A 20,905-nucleotide genomic window follows, 5' to 3' on the forward strand; every position below is an offset into this window, starting at 1 on the left:
TTCATGAGATGAATAACCCCGCGCGTGTCTTTCCACTGCAATCGTCGCAACGCATGCGGGGGTAATCCGACATGAACCTCTAAAGCTCGATTTGCCAGAGTTTTCACTCGGTGAAGGAACGCACTACGAGAGCAACATCCACTATTTTCATATTCTGAATGTCCCAATCAAGAGAGAACACATGAAGATGTAAGAAGAGAAATTTTGTTCATGTGCCTTCAACTAGGGAGGAGGGGGGGCTTTATATAGGCTCCCCCAAAATATAACTGATGGCCGGATTTAAATCCGGCTATCAATAGCATTTATAGCTGTTTTGCCTTTGGGCAAAACGACATGTAACGCCTCCAGGCGTTACTGCCAGGTTTATGGGCGGAAGGCATGTAACGCCTGGCTTAAAGCTAGGCTTTTGGGGGGAGCACCCACTGAAGGCGCCATCCCATTTATTATAGGATAGATCAAAAGGAGGGATTGGTCATCCATCCACCAATTTGCATCCTCTTAATTACCTGAGCTTTTTGGAAGCTTGTTCTAAAATTTTTGAAAAAGTTGGGGATCTGACTAGAAGAAGACAAGTAGTCTGATACAACATTGTTCTAGTATCTTTCACCTCTATTTTATTTATTTTTTTGATTTAACATAAGGTACCGAAGAAATCCTGATTTGAATCACCATTATTTGGGAGGATGTAAGGAAGGATGGATGGAGCATATGAGACTTGGATTTTTACATTGAAAAAATTATTCCTCATTAATTTTGTTGATAAAACCCTAACATTTCTTCACTCTTTTTTATCAAAAGATAATTTAATAAAAATATCATACAAATATCATCCATCCTTCATCCTTTCATGTTTCATCAAATGCAAAGGGAGATGGATAGAATTAGAAGACCCATCCATCTTCTTCTTCATCTATCCTTCCCTATTCATTTTTTTCTCTGATCCATCTTTTGTGCCAAACAAAAGGTTAGTCTCCTATTCACTTTTCTATTTCTTTTTTGTTTATTTTTGTCCTCTTCCTATAACCTGTAAGTCTGTAACACAGTTTCCAAATAGATTATTGACATAATCTGCTTTTGAAAATAAAGGTGGGACCATCATTTGATTAAAATTGATTCAGACATTTCAGTCCTCTTCCCAAGTTTAGCTCAAGAAAAACCTCCTCCCAGTTGAAAGAGGAGCGCGACCTCTTAAATGCTAGTTTGAAACTTAAGTTTGCTTTATCTTTTCTTCTCTTTTTAAGTACAAGAAGTTCCAGGCACCCCCATCAATTATTTAGAATTTCATTTCTTTTCTCGGTATTCTGTCTTATTAGTATCTTCAATAGATTATTAATACCTTCAGATATAAAGAAAACTAAAAGAAACAGATTTTTTTTCTCTTTTATGAACACAAAGAGGAAAATCTTAGACGCCTTTGGTTTGTATAAATCATCTTAGTTTCCCACTGACAGAAGGCCGCTTACAAGAGAAAGTTTTGACTCTGCACGCAGTCCAGATTCTTCAATTTGCACAAGTTGTTCATATTTCTTATCAGACCCTCCCAACCTAACGTCTACATGGCACCAACAACTATCAGTTTAGACACCCATCTGGATCTTCTACACCAAAGTTTTTGAAAACAAACGCTTCCAATGCAAGGATGTACAAGGGCACATGTGAGGAGTTTCTTTGACTGCCTGTCACGATTCTTTTTTAGGTTGCATGGCGTGCCCTCAATCCTCATGCAAACTTAGAACTTCCCAAAACAACTGTTCATCAGTGCCTCATCTATTACGCATGCCACTAAATGCTTCTTCCACTGATTAGATGATTGTTTACCTAATAAAGGGGCATTACCTCTGGTTGTCATCGAGAATAATAAGCTTGAACCAGCTAGCAATGCCACTCAAATCATCTTCAGGGTTCACACATTATACTAGCTAGGGTTGAAATTGGATCAGATATAGATACTATGAAAATTTCCATCTTTCCTTGAGGAACTTATATCCATATTTGTTTTATTTGACGAACATAAATATGAATGTAAGTTGGATACAAAAAATTCATACCCATTACATTGATACTGGTACAAATTGATACCAAAAGTATAGATATAAATTCTATAATTAAATTTTATTATCATAGAATCACTAGGTGGAAGATAAATCAAGTTAATAGTATATTATTTTTTTTTTAAATTCATAAGTGCTATATAAAATTAAATAATATTGTAAATAGAATTGGATATTTTTTGGATACAAAATGGAAAGTTGTCTATTCATATCCATATCCATTCTTTTTGATGGATATGGATACAGATATAGGTACTAATCAAATGCTCAAATTTATATCGATATCTAAATAGATTCGAATGCGAAAAATGAACCTGGACAGATATTATCCAATTTATTTTTATCCCTATTTTATATTGGAGACTGAGATGTGCACAGGCTAGAAAAAAGGGCTTGCATGCATCATAAAGCTGCCAGAACATATCTCACCACAACTATTTGGTGGCATTGGTTGCTGACGGAAACTTGTGTTCTTTTTAGCCATCACAATAAATTTTCTTTCTTATTAGTAGAACTTTTTTCTAAAAGAAAAAGAAAAAATATCTAAAAAATTTAAGTTGCCCGGTAAGGTATTCACAAAGTAACCTCTTTACGTGTGTGTGTGTGCGCGCGCACGCGCGCGCACACACACACACACACATCAAATTCTGTGCCAATTTGCTTAGGTTGTACAGCTTAAATTGTTGCCTCGTGCATGAGGAACTGCATGGTTGTATCTTCTTCGTCAACATCTTATTCTCCTTCTTGGAATAACTATATTTTAGTATGAATTACCTAAGCTATATTCAAGAATAACTATATTTTAGCATGAATTACCTCAGCTATATTGTTCTAATGGATAGATGTATCTCCATACTATCCACACGGAATCTAATTTGTTTGAAAACTATTTTAACAATTCACTAATATCTTGATTAAAAATTATTTAAACAGAAAATATTCGTAGGCCTTCACAGAAAGTGGTGTCCGTATTGATAATTCCGCCGTAGTATTCTTTCCCATGCTTGGGATTGCACGGTTGGCTTAGCGTGTCTCGGTGTGGCCTTTACCGTAAGACCAACGGCCAAGTTGACAAGGTCAGGCCCACCAGAGTAAGGGTGGCAAAATATGACCCGATCCGTCAATTCGACCTGTGTTTGACCTGCCATAAACAGATTTGGGTTTGGCCTAAATAGGTTCGGATCATAAACAGGTTGATCCGTTTAACCTGTTTATTAATTGGGTCGAATATAGGTTTAAGATATCTGATCCATTTAACCTGTACGACCCGTTTAATAACTTGTTTAATATATGGGTCGGGTTGAATAAGGGCCACAGCCCATAAGGACCGTTACCCGTTTAAAATAATCTCCCCACGGGTCATTAGGGCACCGGTGCCCCTTTTTTTTTTTTGGTTCGACACTTCGACCTCTCTGGCTCTCCCTCTAGTCCACCTCCTCCCCCACCCTCGAGCCCGCCGCCTCCGACCCCTCCGACGGCGCCGACGACCCCTCCTGCCTCCTCGACAGCCTCTTTCGCCCCTGCAAGCCGGCCCCCTCCCTCCCCTCCTGCCGATTCGTCGCCGAGCCGATCGCTGCTCGGTTCTGCTCCTTCGTCGGCACCCACGAGTACTCGCCCACGAGGTCACCATCAGCCACTCCCACAGTCCCATGGCAGCACCGCGTCCTCCTCTATGAGCTTCTCTACAGCCGGATCCGAAGACTGAGAGGTATGAAATCTGCGATCCAGATGCCGCCGTTGCCGAACCGATCGGAGCCCGCCGGCGACGAAGGAGGAGCCGTGGCGACCGGAGGTCTACTGAAGCGGTCGCTCAACGAGATGGAGAGGCAGCAACAGTTGCAGCTTCAACATGCTCTTTTTCTCCGATCGGTGAAGCAGAGGACCCATCTCGCCTCTCCCATCTCCTCCGACGACGGGCGGTACATGAGGCTCGACAATGGAGTCTCCGATCTGTTGAAATTTTGCCAGCTGCCGAGGGAGCACAATTGTTAAATGGGTTGGGTCGGGCCGGGTAAGTGGGGTCAGGTTGGGCAGTTTAGTAAACAGGTTAAACAGATCGGGTCAAGTTACCTGTTTAATAAACAGGTCGCGTTCAGATTGTAATTTCTAACCTATTTAATAAATAGGTCAGGTTTAGATTTATAATTTTCTAATCCGACCTACATCTGACCCGATCCGTTTATGTCTGACCCGATCCGATTGCCACCCCTACGATAGAGTAAGGGAAATCCGGTTTAGATATCGGGGGCTTAGGCCTCCATTGGCTGCCATTGTGAGGGCCTATCGTCATGTCAGGTAGGACGATGCCAAGTGGTACATAATATCAGCCAATAGAAGATTGACACGTCGGCTCACATGGTCCTAGCCATCCCGGCGTTGACCGTCGCGTAAACTTGGCACGTACGCTTCACTAGGGGAGCAGTCGAGAAAAAGCTGGATCTGTTCGGTTCTTACAGCAAACGAACAAGCTCTCCATTGGCCGCGCAATGGTAGCGAAGGAAATTAGACCGGCACGGCACAGGTGAAAAGAGAAGCTAACACGCAGCAACCAGACCATAATTATTAAGGTCAGCTAAAATAAAGCAATTGTTAAACAAAAAGCACCTCGATCAGTCAACTTTGCCGTCTCGAGGTGCTTTTCATTTAAGCTCTTAAGCTAATTTGCATGAATTAAACATAAAGAAAAGATGCTTAGACTAAAATGAGAAGAAAGCTATCCATTCACACAATATAATACAATCCTCTAAACTCCAAATTATCTCCACAGTAATGACTGACGAGTGATGACCTGATGCCACCCATCTCTTTCCTAATGGTAAAACTTAAGAGTCTTAAGAGGCTGTTTAGGTGCATTTAACCATCCTTGAAAGGTACTGGTTTGGCTTTTTGAAGAGCCGTCACCATCTTCCTAGCAAAAAGAAAAAAAAGTAAAAAAAAGAGCCGTCATCATCTTCAAATGCTATTGGATGCCATGCAGCTAGCCTAGGCGTAAACTCCAGTGGAGAAGACTTATGGAGAAGTCGTAGTCATGCCGTCAACTGCCATGATCATGGCTTGCTTAAATAATTCCTCATTCCAATCGCGTGCCTGCACCATTAATTGCTCAAATCAAATTCCTCATAGATTTGTGAAATAACGCAACCAATACCAAACATTTTGGGGGACTATACAGAACATAAGCTGAGACAAGCAAAAAATAGTCTTGGATTGGGGAGCTTCTTTAAATCTGAGCTTGAGGGCTAATTTTTTTTTTTATATTGACACAGTCATGGACAGTCATCCTAGATTGGGTCATATTTGATTGCCATGGCTAATTCAGCAAAATGATTATTCTCAGCTTGGTTCAGAAGAAACACAGAGATCTTAAAGGAATCCTATATGTAGAATAACCACTAAATCCTCCACCGAATGGAACATGAGAAAGAGTCTCGCTTATTATATTCATACCTTGATTTGTAGTTCTATGTTTACTCTTGCAAATAGATTCATTTGCGAAGAGAAAGCGTATGCATCCACCGATAGCAGGCTGGTAAGTCTCATTGCTTTCAGGCATTGGAGAACATGGAGAACCAGTGAAATGATATCGCATTCTGCCTTCACTGTTAATCCGAAGTTGATGTGCTGCAATTCTGTTGTTGTCGTCAGATCAGAAGCCTTGATAATTTCGACTTCTACTCCTCCACTCGAGCCAGTAGTTTCTTGTGTTTCATCTGTAGAAGGAAGTCGCATCTCTAGTTTTCGATTCTTCTCTTCGAGCTCATAGATTTGACCTTTCAGAGTACTCAAATAGTTCCTTGTGCTGGTGAGAACTGAAGCCTTGTCCTTCTGCTGTAAAACAAACATTAATTGTAGAAAAGATGCTCAATCGGCGGCTGCAATTAGTCCTTCGATAAAAAGAAAAGAAAAGAAAAATAATCATCTAGTCCGCATAATTGTACGTTTAGCTCCTTTAATGGAAGTCTGCTATACATGAAGTGCATGGTTCTCAAATATTATGAAATGAAAGCGAATACCATCAAGGGAGTTAGGGGAGTGTCCGATAGGATACCTTGGACCCTGGGGGAAGTAGGATCCTGAGCTCTTGAAAGCTCCCATTAAGTTTCTCCCGGCGTCTGCGCTCTGATATCACATGATGCAACTGATTGCTAGATGCTGCTCGTGGTTCTTTCGATCGGGCTTCGGCGCTTGACCAATTGATTCTTTTAGAGATGGAGATGGACTTCTTGATCATCTTTTGGCCGCATGAACCATTCTTAGGTTCAAGTTTTGGAGCAAGAGCCAAGTTGTAAGGCTTGAACGCCCCTAATTGATGGTTTTGAGCCTCTTGCGGTGTCCGGGATATTAACGGAGGAGAAGAAGAATATGAAGAAGAGGACGACGAGGAGATGACAGCCATCATCGCTCTTGTGATCGCAGCCTCGTCATCATCTCCAAGGATTGGAAATCGAGCACTACGACGCTGGCTACAGGCTTGCATAGCCGCTTGAGGTGGCGGAAAAACAGCTGGAGATGGTTGGGCTGCTACCTTGGCGATGAGCTCCTTTGAAGGGTCGGGGATGAAGGAACCGTAAACCATGTTATTAAGAAGAGATGAATACTCGGGACTTCCTCCTGAGAAAGAAGGCAGTGATGACGACGATGAGGGCCAACTCCGCTCGCAAGGGAAGAACTCTTCCAACTGCGGCTGCTGGACGAAGTCTTAATTAGCTAAACGGTTGTTTAACTAATATTCACTTGCTAAAATGATCGAAGCCACTATAAATGAGGATTATAGATTTAATTTAATCACAATTAATTACATTACTCAAGGTCGATAATCCAAGCTCAATCTCTCCATTTTTCCATCCCATAAGCGCAGCTGCCTGGTACATGGTAGAATAGTCCATCCAAGTGCTATCCTGTGCAAATTAAGGTTCAAAATAAGAAAGCAAAGCTTTAGATCTCCCTTTACAAAACTTGATCCCAGCTTCATGCAGCAAAAGGTGAATCATGCCCAAAATCATTAGCATCAGTCTCTAACCAAACAAGCGGAATATATGAAAAGAAGTAAATCCATCCAACTCAGCTAACACCAATTGTTACCTGATAGAAAGGTTGTTGTACTTGTGCTGCAGCCGAGTTCATAGATCCGAATCTCCGACCTCTAGCAAAGCCAGCCCTTAACCTCGCAAGCTAATTAATCAGTAAACGCCCTCAAGAAAAACACCCCAATATCCATTTGGAGGTGATACCGGAGCAGACGACGTACCAGGCATCGATGCTACAACATGATCCCCGTTAGGCATCAAATAGTCTTTGGGAGAGTTTTAAAGCCAGCGTTAGAGGAGATGGAAGGAGTAGGTGCGCCGGTTGGTAGAGGTGCCATTTATAATTATTGGCCGCAGGAAGAAGTAAAAGGTTGTGACATACTGAGAGGGGCGACGGAGATAAAAAGACCAAAGACCGATGCATAAAGGGCCCATTTGGTTAGTAGAAAAAGAAGAGGCGATAGTGTGGTTAATAAGAAAGTAACGAAATATTTCTTATTTGGTTGGAGTTTTCAAAGAAGAGAGACGAAAAAATTGTATTTTCATGGAAATATGATTCTCACGTTTCATGGAAAAAAATTTTCCATGAGAAAAATGGAAAAGTTACTTTCTCATGAGCCAAGAATAACTCCATTTTATTTTTTTCAAAAAAAGCCCTTCAGCATTAAAGAGGCATTAAAGACCTAATTTTTATTAAGGGTATAATAGGAATTATACATAACTTTTTCAGAAAAGTGGATGGTCAACTAAACATAAGCACTCTGATAATCTGTCACTTTTTCATTATCAACCAAATATGCCAAAAGTATTTTTTCAAGCATCCTCTTTTCAGGAATCTACTTTTCAAAAATCATATTTCTAAAAGAAAAAATGCTTTCCGAGAACCAAACGAGTCCAAAGTTACGTACACTTGGGGTGGGGGGCACGAAGAGAAGACTGAGTCCATGTTTGGGGGATTTGAGGAGGCACAAGTGGGCATAAAAAGAAGACATAATTGCCTCCGCTACATGTATTATATGGCTTCATCTCGGTGCATTATCATAGAAATTAGCCGCTGTGATTGGCTGTATGCATGGCCGGCCACGATGCTTATTATACAACCGTACATATCATCAATTATGGAGGTCTATTACTGTAGATTTTATTAGCGGTGATTGATGACGAGGAATGCAGATGATTGGTGGCGTGTATTACAAATTTCTCCAGCGGATGAGGCCGAGAAGAGTAGTCGGTCAAAAGTCGATGCGCACAAGCTTTTCTAGAAGAAAGGTCAAAATCGTCGGCAAACAAGCCTCCGAATACTTTAATTAACCTGCCACTGTACGACAGCGAGCGAATAGCTCCATGCGGCGGCCGGAGAGGTGGATGTGAGACGACGACCAAAAACTGTTGGGGTGATCGCCGACCGTCATAAAACCGGTGACATGAACGGTGACAAGATCGGTGATCTTCTGCAAGAGTAATTAATACTAAAGAAACAGATAATATCGCACCAAAATTTACTTCTGCCAAGAAATACGAGGTAGTTGAATCATCATCAGTAACCACGATAGCAAACATGAACATGAGGAATTTTTTGGGGAACTAACAATTATCCCATGACGTTTCAATAGTAACAATATAAATAGATGAACAACTAACGCTAGTGAGTGAGAAAGCTTATTGGTCATCAGCAAGGTGGATATATAGGTCCTTCACCTTTTTTTTTTTTTTTCCGCCAACTAGAGAGCGAGATGTTTTTAATTCCATTTTCTGGCCTGTGAAAACCTACCACACAGCCTCAGCGGATTTGTTGCCTAACTTATATTAAAGCGTATGTCTACCTCGAACAATAGATTATGATACTCTCCTTTTATGATTGCCCTGTTGGATAAAAAATCATCACCGGTTATATAGACATATATATACACACACACACATAACTATGAGATAGACGTGGGCCTAAGACACATTGGCTATCATATAAGTTACCAGTAATCATTTATTATACAAGGTATGTTGCTATATGTTAATTTAGGTGCTATACAGCCTTGATGCTCTTTTCATAGTTTTAGTTTTTTTTTTTTTTTTTTTTTGATTGAATTCATAGTTTAGTATTGGCTTTCACATATGGAAGGACAAGGTTGTTCCTTTACGCAAACTAATAACAGAGTTGTGAGATAGCTCAACACTAGCTTTAATGGATGGATTTGATGAAACCAAGTGTGATGAACCAGTTCCTATAACCGGTTGGACCGGTCACATGACTCGGACTGGTAGGACGCCCCACACACGTGCCACGAGAGTTTTCTTCTCTCCCGAGTCCAGTGGATGCTAAGAATCCTAGGGCAAGCCAAAGTCACCGGTCTTCACTTGTCTCCACCATTTTACTGAAACCTCCAAAGCCTCACGACGAGGCGGTGGTCATCGGTTAAAAGAAATAGGAGGAAGAGAAGGGCCGAACCCTTCATCCTGTGTCTTATTTTTCTTTCCTTTTTCCTTCATTCGGTTGACCATAGTTGCCGTGGGACATTGCCGAGCTAGCTGCCATCACCGGGGCTAGGTCGCCTTGACCGTCGCCACCTATGCTTCGAAGAAGAAGGGAGAGATAAGCTCTCCCCTATTTCGAGGAAAGAGTTCTCTCGCTTCTAAGAGGGGAAAGATAAGCTCTCCCCTATTTCCAGGAAAGAGTTCTCTTACTTCTAAGAAGGGAAAAATAAATTCCCCCTATTTCGAGGAAAGAGTCTACTCTCGCTTCTTCTCTCTCCTCTCTCTTTCTCGTTCCCTTCCTTTTTTTTTTTCTCTCTTTCACACTTTGTTTTTCTTTACGTCAATCTATGGATCTGAGGAGGGCGATGTTGCTATCTGGTTGGCCCTATCATTTATTCACTCCAATCTTTGCCGACTAACATTAAACTCATAATTGATAATTCCTGATCTATTATCATTTTTTTTATTAGATACATATTTTTTGATCAAATGAATTGGGTTACATGACCAATTTGATTAAGCGCTATCATCTGGCTGGCCTCGTACTTCTTCCTAAATGAATCTCTTTTCTTAGTCAGCCTTAATTTTGTGTGGAGGACAGCTATCCAGGCAAGAAGAAGCTAGCAAGTGATTTTATGTACTAGTCTCTAAATCAAGATAAGATCCTAAACTTTTATTACTTTAATTTTGAGTTAAAGAAAGATAGAAAAATTATGGATAATTCAAATATTAAAACTCTAATTTTTCTTGTAGTTTACAAAATTGAGCATATCATTTTTAGGCTAGTTTGTAATGGCATCAATCATCGATGCTTAGGCATTTTCACTTATACGGTCTTGCATAACTTGTTTTCTATAGTTTTTACTTATTGCAAGAGAAACTAAGCACGGAGAATGATAAGTACAGAGATCCAAACCGGAGCCGATTCAGATCCGACCCGGACTTAACCTAGATTTGACCAAAACTCATTTTTTTTGGAATGAAACTATATTATATATGGACCCGACCCAACCCGAATGACCCATTGGGTCAAAAATTCTAGTCATGGACTCGATCCGATCTTTTATTGAGTTGGGTCTGGGTTGAATATTAGGACCCAAATAAGAAAGCAAGTTGGATCGAAGTCACTCATGACTCGATTCTGCCCAACCCATTTGTACTCCTATCCTCAGTTCTCTTTCTATATACAAGTGCCTCCGGTGTATTTCTCTTCGTAATATTTTTGAATTTTTTTGATTTAAAAAGAAAATTTTCTTTTGAGCAAAAATACAAACCACTTGGCTTTGTGCAGTCCTCGTGAATTTACTTGCAAGGAAACAGCATGCAGTCTGGTCAAAATATTCGAGCAGTCATGTAAAGGAAAAATAGTGCTTAAAAACAATTGTCACCATCATTGCAGAGAGCAGACTCATAATCTACCAATCAACTTCATCTCGATGCCTTCGGTATAGAATTGCAATTGGAATTGAGATTTGTATGAACAGCCAGGCAACAATCTAACCCGAAGTCGACATTATTGGAAAAACTAGTAAAGGGAAGAGAACTTACAAATAAGAATTTAAGAATGACAGCGGCCGGGGGATGAGAGTGAAAGAAAGTCCATGGAATGATAGATGACTTTGTTCGGCACCACAGAATTCCAACATACGTGAAGTGAAGTAGATGTCTCCTTGACCGCAACTCATCTTTAATCGAAGTGTTCGCTTTCATATTGGCAATGGAACGATGATATCTTTCTGGCACGACCAATGGATCATGGAAGGGCCACTGAAGGAATGGTTTCCAAGTCAGTTGTTTCTATTAACCACAAGTTCAAAAATATCAGGAGCAGAATCCTTAAGCCTGGCCAATATAAGGGAAATCTTCAGAGACACCATGACTTCAAGCAGTGTGGGAAAATTACAAACAGTTAGCGAGTCTTCTCAATAATATATCAACATCTGACAGTTCAGATACACTGGAATGGAAATGGGACTTTAGAAAATATTTCTCCATCAAAAGCTGCTACTTCTTCCTCAGCCATGCCGGAGTGGTTTTCTCAGTTTGCCAAACTCAACCGACACGCCCCTTTCCCAGTTAAATAAAAAATATCTGGTCTGCCGAGATTGCTAAAACCGGAATCTTAAGAGCTCTAAGATGTTACGGCCCCAAAGCAATTAAAAATAGCGGCAAACATTTGGCGTACACCTCTTTTTTTTTTTATTTTTCTCTTTTCTTTTCTCTCTTTTTTTTTTTTTTTTGCTGAAATGGATGTATCATACATAGCAAGTACAAATACATCCAAAAAAATCAAGAGCTGACGAGTCCGGGAATGCACCGAGTAGTCCCCTTTTTCCAGCCATAAGGTCTCTCTAGAGTGGTTAGCTACATAGAAAGTTACCTAATCTGTTGCCCCGTTGGCCTCTCGATACACATGTTTGACCTGCATGGCTATCCCACCTCTCACCATTTTCTGAATATTCCTAAAGAGCAGATGGTAATCACCCACTCCTCCCACACTCTGCTCGATCCATATATATATATATATATATATATATATATATATATTGAGCACCACCTTGGTTATCGTTTACATATCTATCTATATACATGGGTACATATTTGTGCATGTACATGGATGTGCATGTACGTGCGCACGTGCATCCCACCATTAGTTGGCAAATTATCATGATACTACGATAGATGGATAAGCAGATCTCTCTCTCACACACATACTTTGAATTGCTAAATTTAAAGCAAGAAATTACTTTTCTGTATTAGTGAGTTCATCCATCTAGACTTCTTTCTCTAGAAATTTTTGTTCGAGAAATGTCTCAGAGTAAATGTAACAATAAAGTTGAGCAAATTTGCTTTTGATACAGATCAAGGCTAGTAATTTATTACATTATCAAAATCATGAGGTTTCAATATTAAATCCACATTGAAGAAGGAGCACAAAAGTTATGCCTCACCTGTTGAAGACATGAAGTTCTCATAAACCACCCTGAAGAAATAGTGTTCCTATCTAAGTAATCATGCTTGATGGCGAAGGGCATGCGACCAGGTAATAGTCGTCTAATAGGTAAAAATGACACAACCTAGTGAGATAATTGCAAGTTGGATGCAGTGCAAATGCGAATAGGATACAAATCATACTAGCTATTTTTCACTAAAAAAAATAACAAAAGGGAATTAAATTTACAAATCCTCTCAACTTCAGAGTACAAATCGCCTGAACACCATTAAACAGAAGAGCATAGCTAATTCACCGAATCAATAGTTTCAAACCATTTAATTAGCATTGCTCTTAATTTTTTGGATCAGGTAACTACGAGTCCTTCACTGGGATTACATTTATCAGGTGTTGAACAGATCAGCTGATCCAACAAACAAAACAAATGGGCCGACCAGTTCTAGGCCCATGTCCTGGCCCAAGTCCATTTCCAGTCCATTGATATGGGCCTATTTTCTGTTCGTCGGGCCTAACCCGGCCCAGGCTGAGCTGAGAAAATACTACTCACTCCACTCGCTCTCTTTCACCCGCGCCCGCTGGCATGGCGTTCCCTTCTTTCGTCCCCTCGAAACCTTCTCTCCCCTTCTCTTCCTGTCCCTCTCCTCTCCTGTTCTCCCCTTCTTTCCTTCCTAGCTTCCAAGCCAAGGGGAGATTCTTTCCCTCGCGCTTCGATCTCCACAGACTCGATGCCTACCTCTCGCCCCAAACCCTCCAAAACCCTAGCGAAGAATCCCCGGAAGCCGATTCCCAGTCCCCAGGCGTCGAGATCAAGAAGAAGAAGAAAAAGAGGAAGCCCCGGCCTAATTTCTACGTCCAGACTATGGAGCGGTGGTCCCTGAAGATCTCCTCTGAGAGGTCAAGATTTCCGTGGCAAGAGCTGGCGGCAGAAGAGAAGAAGGATGCGCTCCAGTCTCTAATTGCTGCTCCTCGTTCCCCCTTTCGTGTAGAGAACGAATGCCTGCCTTCGGAAGGGGCTAATTATGGGCATGCCCAGTTGGATTCAAGAGCTAAGGGCCGGAAGCCGGTGGAAAATCTTGTGTTTGATGGAGAGAAAGGGAAGAGTAGGTTAGATTTGATAGTTGAGAAGCTGAATAGTTCTTTGGGTGATGAAAGTTCCGATTTGGAATCGCCACCTACTAGGTCTGGTGTTGACGAGAGATCGAATTCTGACGGCACGACTTTCAGTGTAGCCCAGCCTGGAAATGGAAGCAACCCAATCTCCCGACGTGTCGGCATTCCTTTGGAAAGTCTGCCGGTTTTGGCTTCTCAGGTACGTGGAGCAAAACTTCGACAAGCCCCTGGGGATTTTGAACCTAAAACCCAGACATCAGTGAAAAATTTCAATTTTAATAGAGAGGATGATGAAAAGCTGAATGGTTCTTTGGATAATAAAGGGTCTGATTTTTTAACTGTTGGATCACTGTCTACCAGTTGTGATGATGAGGAGAGGTTGAGCTCTGAGGTTACTGCTTGGAATTCAGCTCTGATTGTAGATGGAAACCATCCATTCTCCGGGCCTGCAGGCATTCCTCTTGGAAGTCAGCCAGTGTTGGCTCCTCAGGTCCATGGGGCAAGACCTAGACAAACCAATTTGGACTCCAAAGCTAAGAACCAGACGTCACTGGAGGATTCTGAGTTTGATGGCGAGGAGGAGCCCAGAGCTGGTTTGCTGGATGAGCAGATAGCTGACTCTTCAAACCAAGATAACTGCAATTTAAGTCAGGATAATGTTTTAGTTAACTCTAATGATGAAGACACGCCGAATTGCATTAAGCAGCACTCTCTAACTAATAAAGCGTTAGCTGTTCCTTTAGGAAATGTTGCAGCCGATACTGTTAAACAACATGTAAATCAGGTTCCATTGCAAAGGCTTGAGTTTGATGCAGTGAGTGGAAAGAGCAATGTCAGTGCAATACTTGAAAAGCTTAAGAGTTCTATGGATCAAGATAGCTCCAGCATAGATTCAAACATTTCTTGTGGTGTATCTGATGACGAACGTGGGTCTAATACTGACTATTATATTGCCAATTTAATGGGTCCGGTATCATTCCCATGGGAGCGAGATGGTGGTTCTAGAGATAGAGAGCAGTTGCATAGGAAGAGCAACACCGAACTGGCAGAAAGGACCATCCCAGAGCCTGAGCTACGGAGGCTTAGAGATGCTGCATTAAGGATGAAAGAGAGGATGAAGGTTGGACCAGCAGGGGTTACTGAGGCTGTTGTGCAAAGCATTCATGAGAAGTGGAAGGAAAATGAGGTGGTCAAATTGAGGTTTGAAGGCCCGCCGAGCCTGTGCATGAAGAGGACACATGAGGTCTTGGAGGTCAGTTTTGCTAGCATTCACTGCTTTACATCCATGGCTTTTAAGAGTAGTCATTGTATTGAACTGCAATGAGTATTTTTTTCTATAAGCTAGTGACCTTGAAGCTTCTGAGAGCATGTCCTTGGATTCTTTAAATGTGTATTCTTTTATCGTGAGGTTATTGCTAATATCCTAGTTGGACCTATGCTTCATTCTATGCCTTCTGGTCTGTAAAGAAAATGGAAGGATTTTTTACTTTCCCACAAAGACTTATACAGTTTTCCATCTACAGTTTATCATCTGAGTATGAAACTAGTATCAGATCTTTACCATTTTTAGCTTGGGATTATTTACTTTCTGATGAAGACTTATACAACATTTCCATCTACAGTTTGTCATCTGAGTATGAAACTAATATCAGTTTTTTTACCATTTCTAGCTTGGGAAGATCGAATTCTTTGAGATCCTTAACTTGTGTTTATCTTGGTTCTGCCACCTACTTAACTTCATCACATGATTTATATTTTGAATCCAACAATAAGGGACTAATTTCATACAGCTTGCTTATCTAAATGATAGACCACCAAGTCACATGATGATTCAATACATAGTTTCATGAGATGCACAACATGCAGCCTCTTGTAAAGTTACTTCTATAGGCTATTCATGGTTTTAGTGAGTTCTTTTTAGGTGAATATGTAAATCAGATAATCTTAAAACATGGTCTTTTGTAGAACAGGTTTTATGAAAACAGGGGGAGAGCTATTTTTCATAAAACCGATTTTTCAGGTTTTACAACTTGACAATTATGGCAAAACTTGTTTTATGGAAAACAACCAAACAACCATTTCTTAAAAAATTATTCATCTTGATTTTTTTTATTAACCTGTTTTACTAAAACTTGTCAACCAAATGGTCTCTTAGTTTAGTCTCAAAATACTTGTTTTAGTAATATTGATAGTCTCTAAGCTGGTTCTAATTAGTTGGGATGAGACCAGATGTTATAGCTGATTAGTAATTTTGACAGTTTTTATATACAAATCCTTCTATTTGTAATAAAATGTTATTATCACTGTCATGTTTAAATAATTGCTTACCTCGGTGCTAAAACATTAAAATAATTGCTTTTCATTTTTCAAATTCTCTGTATGCAGTCTTCCTACATGAAACTTATGTATGTTATTCAATTGACATTTATTATTGTCGTGTGTTAACCAGAGGAAAACTGGAGGTCTGGTGATTTGGAGGTCTGGAAGATCCCTTGTGTTATACCGGGGAATGACCTATGAACTTCCTTGTGTGCAGTCATATTCAAAACTTGTTAATACTAAATCTGATTCCAATTTGATGACTTCATCTGCAAATCCATCTGAAGGATCTATAGATACATCTGATATTGACAATCTGTTAGATCAGTTGGGACCACGATTTAAAGATTGGTCTGGCCGCAACCCACTTCCTGTTGATGCTGACTTGCTTCCTGGTGTAGTTCCTGGTTACAAACCACCATTTAGACTTCTTCCTTACAAGACCAGAAGTTCTCTGAGAGAGGGGGAAATGACATTTCTTCGTCGGCTTGCTAGAAAAATGCCTCCTCATTTTGCTCTAGGTATGATTATCAAATTTCTGACTAAAGGAGTTCAGTATAATTTATCCCTGTTTCTACTATTGACATGTCATACTATTTGTCCATGCTGTAGGACGAAACAGGCAACACCAAGGGTTAGCTACTGCCGTGGTCAAATTATGGGAGAAAAGTGCTATCGCAAAGATAGCCATCAAGCGTGGTGTACCAAATACATGTAATGATAGGATGGCCGAAGAAATCAAGGTGGACAATATGACATGATTTATATTGGTAGAAGTTAGTGATATAATAATTTATCTTTTTTATGTGAAAATGATACACAATGTGAGCACTCTCTGATGCTCTGTCTGCATATTTTAGTTTATTGTCTTTGCCCCATTATATCCCTAAATGAGCACAATTGTGAGTTGCTTTCTCAATTGATCGTGGATTGACTTAGTGGTCAGTCTCTGAACAAGTTCAGATGTCTGGGCCTTGAATAGTTCCTTATAGTGCTTAATGCTTGCCATACATGATCTAAGTTGTGCATAAATATTTAATATTCTACACCTTCCTATAAAATTTGTTAGCAAATACCATTTAGTGGAATTGTTTATCATCTTTTTGGGATCCAATTCCAAATCATTTGTTTGTAGCTATGATCTTTCTAATGAGTCCCCTTTGTTGAGGTAGTATACTCTTCATGATAGTAATGAACCTTACTTCAAAACTGTCCTTTCCCTTAAAGAAAATAGCATGCTGCTTATTTTGTAATTGTGAATTTAGACAGACTTCTTTTTCATAATTAGGACTTGTCAAATTTCTACGAAGGTCACACCCAGAAATGAATACATGGGGCCAGGAAGGTTTTGGCATAAATTTGTTTTGTTAGAATATGTTCTTACTTGTTCACCTTTATTTTTCTATGGCCAGTCGTGCCTCAACTTTAATGAGTTGTAAGTATGCTAATTATTGTCTATTGTGAAATTTCTGTAGACTTTACTATTGGTTAAGACCAGAGTATATGAACAAGAGACATGCATGTACATGATAGAACTTCACATTTGTTCTTGACCAGTTTTGGAACTACGAAAAAGCTATACGAGCAAGGTACAGGCATGTACGGCATGAAAACATTAGTACCAGATCTTGAATTAAATGTTGGCATTTACCAATATTCTATATAATCTCCCACCTTATTATTAGTTGGTCAGGTTTACTTTCCTTTCTTTTACAACTTTGTCATTGAACAAATTCCTTGTGCAATATAAATTCTGATATCAGAAGATCATTTGCAGAAATTGACAGGGGGAATACTTCTTTCGAGGAACAAGGAGTATATTGTCTTCTATAGGGGAAATGACTTTTTGACACCTTCAGTTAGGGATGTGCTGGTAAAAAAAGAGAAGCTAGCTGCTATTCAGCAGGATGACGAAGAAGTAGCTCGGATAAGGGCATCATCAATTGTTTCCAATGCAAAAAGTAATAAGGCTCCATTGGTCGCTGGTACTCTTGCAGAAACGTTGGAAGCAAAAACTCGCTGGGGAAACCCACTAAGCAGCGAGCATAGAGAAAAGATGAGGAAGGATTTAGATTTAGCTAAGCATGCATCTCTTATTAGATACCTTCAGAGAAAGCTATTTTTTGTAAGTCCTTTACTGCATTACGGAATGATGCTTAACATAGCCAATGATCTGAAGTTATTTGTGTGACCAAATGTTGCAGTTTGAGCACAATAATATTTACGACCTTCTCCTATTCGTGAATGGATTTACCAGGCAAAAGCAAGAGTCAGGAAGGCAGAGGAGGCTCAGGCCAAGGTGCAGGAGTTTCTGAAGCCAGCAGGGCTCCCAACTGATTTAGAAACTGTTACCGATGAGGAGCGGTTCTTGTTTCGCAAAATTGGCCTTAAAATGAGATCTTATTTCCCTCTTGGTAATGAAATTACAATTTCTTTGTCTTCATAATTTTTGATCTCTTTATACATCCCATACTCAAATATGTCAACTATCAGGGAGACGGGGAGTTTTTGATGGAACTATAGAAAATATGCACTTAAGTTGGAAGTATAGAGAACTAGTTAAAATTTTTGTGAAGGGAAAAACCTTTGCACAAGTAAAGCACATTGCAATCTCTCTGGAGGCAGAGAGTGGCGGAGTATTGATTTCACTTGATAAAACTACAAAAGGTTATGCAATCATCATCTACCGTGGTAAGAACTATCAGCGCCCTCTAACTTTGAGGCCCAAGAATTTGTTGACAAGGAGGCAGGCATTAGCACGCTCTATAGAACTCCAGAGACGTGAGGTAACATCGTAAAATTTACTGACTGCCATTTATGGCTTTGTTCCACTACTGGTAGTGTTCTTGCTGACAATTCCTCTCTCTTCACTAATATGAAAATTTTCAGGCATTGAGCCATCATATTTCAAATCTTCAGGACAGAATTCAGATTCTAAAATCTCAACTAGTATGATTTGGCTCGTCTCATTCATTCATTTTTTCTTTTTGGCTCAGTTACTATAACTTTTGTAACTTTATTAGATACTTAAGACATCTTGATCCATCTTTCTTAATGTTGGTAATTTTCCTTGTTATTTCTGACAGGATCAAATGAAATCTGAAAAGGATTCAGGCGGTAACGAACTAGACTTGCAGCTTAACGATGCTGTATTTTCTGATGATGATGATGTGGAGGTGAGGTTGCAAAATTTGTTAGTAAAGTTTTGAATGTTTTAAGTGCTGGGGTTTGCCCATATCTAATGACCTTATGAAATCTATTTGAATTCAGTCTTGATTGTTGCATGCAGCATAGGCCTATTTGTTGAAAACTTTTGATACTATAAAGCTATACTAGTTTCCAGTCACATATATCTATCTGTTTTTAACATTTGCAATGTAGTGGCTAATCGATAAGCAGGTTCAGTTTGATTGTGAATATATGGTAGATGCCTGAACGTTATAGGCTGGTTGAAAATTTATAGGAAACTCTACAGTTACAGGCCTTTAACAAATGCTAAAATAACTGATGTTCTCCATTGTTAAACATCTAATAAACTAATTGTATAATTTCAGATAACTTCGTTTTTAAGTTCTGTTTAATTGGATAAAAGATATGTCCATTGATCATGAAGTAGCAAGTGCATACCAGCACACAGCAGCTAATTATGTGGGTTCTTTGGCAGAACTAATTTGCATGTAATAGATGGATTTTTGTTAATTGTCATCTGATGGATATTTTCTGATGCCAGGATGAAGGTGAAGAGGCTTATCTTGAAACGTATCGTAGTGATGATGAGGATAATGCTGCTGCTTCTGCAGAGGGGCTGTAACTTCCAAAAGGAACATTTATCAGATACTCCCAAGTTGGTGCCAAGTCATATGCTATCAGGGGGCTACCACATGATGCACGCCATTTGATCATTTGAGCAACCATTGAATACAATAAAATCCCATATGTTAAGTAGCTTGTCTTGCCAATTCATGGGGTAACCGTTAGTATTCTCGGACCCGGAATGGCGAAATGCCATCATTCTGAAGTTTAGGGTCGGGTCTCTTAGCAGAATCATCAATATCCTCCTATCTTTAGCTCTGCCCATTCTGTTGTAAAGTATGCTATATTTCTTTGTTCTAGTAATTTTCCATTCTGTTGTGAGTATTCTCGAATCCAATAGCATTTTCAGCCCACTCATCTAAATAGGCCATAATTTATTTTATTTTCCTGCAGCAAATGTCCATAGCCTCACCTACAGTGTCCTTGTCCTCTACTTCCTTCGGGACTTATTTATTTTTTCCATTTTAGATAAATAAATTCAGCATTATTTTAATTCTATCAACCAGACATGGATAATCAAATTTCTTTGGTTTTATTGTGTCAGTAGCAATGTTTGTAAGCACTATAGATTGTTGCTGCTTCATGCAAGTTAACAATTGTTCAAAATCAAAGTGTGATATCCCTAATGAGTTAGCTTGGGAGGCACATTAGATTTGTCATATGTGTGATTCTGTCAGCATCAATTGACACAGATGGTTGTATTTGTATAGTGTCTTTTTTTTTTTTGGGCGAAAGTATTTCTATGGACCACCGAGGTGGTAGCCGTAGCACGGTGGGAACGGAGCTTTGATTCTACCGGAGTGGCCCAGGTTCGAAACGCGCGGGTGTCGATTAAATGTGGGGATCAGATGCCTCTCATCTGGTTTGCCTGGTGGAGTCGCTATCTGGTCTGCCGTTACTTAGGTAGTGCTGGTGTGACGTATTCATGCGTGATGGGGCTGCCACACTGGTGGGATTCCTCCACGGGTGGGGAGGGTATGAGGAAAAAATGTTCTATCCGTATCGAACACTCCAGCGGGAAGAGGGCTCAATGGTGGTTGCTACGTGGGTGAGGAGAACCTTACCCCTTTCTTTCCTTTTTCTTAAGCAAAAAAAAAAAGAAAGTATTTCTATGGTGTCTTTTAATCTTATGTCATTGTATTCAAAGGCCATTGTCAAGTATT

General features: G+C 40.0%; 2 protein-coding genes across 4 annotated transcripts; one reads left to right on the forward strand and one right to left on the reverse strand.

Annotated features, from left to right (window-relative positions):
- Positions 1 to 4,748: 4,748 nt before the first annotated feature.
- LOC103712862 (putative transcription factor bHLH041) lies at positions 4,749 to 7,431 on the reverse strand. 3 transcript variants are annotated; one of them, XM_008799551.4, is made up of 6 exons: positions 7,300 to 7,431; positions 7,134 to 7,209; positions 6,851 to 6,949; positions 6,100 to 6,738; positions 5,499 to 5,879; positions 4,749 to 5,138 (listed from the first exon to the last, which is right to left on the reverse strand). In XM_008799551.4, exons 2-6 carry the CDS (start codon positions 7,173 to 7,175, stop codon positions 5,061 to 5,063), a joined length of 1,239 nt encoding a protein of 412 aa, XP_008797773.2. In that variant the 5' UTR covers positions 7,176 to 7,209; positions 7,300 to 7,431; the 3' UTR covers positions 4,749 to 5,060. The 3 variants fall into 3 exon arrangements, with proteins under 3 accessions (XP_008797773.2, XP_008797775.2, XP_008797774.2); XM_008799553.4 differs by having other exon boundaries at positions 5,499 to 5,876; positions 7,134 to 7,431; XM_008799552.4 differs by having other exon boundaries at positions 6,100 to 6,735; positions 7,134 to 7,430.
- A 5,638-nt stretch (positions 7,432 to 13,069) lies between these two features.
- Positions 13,070 to 20,238, forward strand: LOC103712863 (CRM-domain containing factor CFM3, chloroplastic/mitochondrial-like). The gene is made up of 9 exons (XM_008799554.4): positions 13,070 to 14,862; positions 16,060 to 16,450; positions 16,542 to 16,672; positions 17,707 to 18,054; positions 18,187 to 18,343; positions 18,423 to 18,715; positions 18,819 to 18,878; positions 19,016 to 19,105; positions 19,660 to 20,238. The coding sequence occupies exons 1-9, from the start codon at positions 13,081 to 13,083 to the stop codon at positions 19,738 to 19,740; spliced, it is 3,333 nt and encodes a 1,110-aa protein (XP_008797776.3). The 5' UTR covers positions 13,070 to 13,080; the 3' UTR covers positions 19,741 to 20,238.
- Positions 20,239 to 20,905: the final 667 nt, after the last annotated feature.

The sequence above is a fragment of the Phoenix dactylifera genome, chromosome 4 (genome assembly GCF_009389715.1).
Source record: "Phoenix dactylifera cultivar Barhee BC4 chromosome 4, palm_55x_up_171113_PBpolish2nd_filt_p, whole genome shotgun sequence".
NCBI classification, from domain to species: Eukaryota; Viridiplantae; Streptophyta; class Magnoliopsida; order Arecales; family Arecaceae; genus Phoenix; species Phoenix dactylifera.

Coding starts and splice junctions, on each gene's coding strand:
- LOC103712862 (XM_008799551.4), bottom strand. CDS start 7,175: ATGAACTCGGCTGCAGCACAAGTACAACAACCTTTCTATCAG. Junction 6,739..6,850: donor GATTATCGACCTTGAGTAAT/GTAATTAATTGT, acceptor GACTTCGTCCAG/CAGCCGCAGTTGGAAGAGTT. Junction 5,880..6,099: donor TACTTCCCCCAGGGTCCAAG/GTATCCTATCGG, acceptor TTTGTTTTACAG/CAGAAGGACAAGGCTTCAGT.
- LOC103712863 (XM_008799554.4), top strand. CDS start 13,081: ATGGCGTTCCCTTCTTTCGTCCCCTCGAAACCTTCTCTCCCCTTCTCT. Junction 16,451..16,541: donor GCCTCCTCATTTTGCTCTAG/GTATGATTATCA, acceptor TCCATGCTGTAG/GACGAAACAGGCAACACCAA. Junction 18,344..18,422: donor GAGATCTTATTTCCCTCTTG/GTAATGAAATTA, acceptor GTCAACTATCAG/GGAGACGGGGAGTTTTTGAT.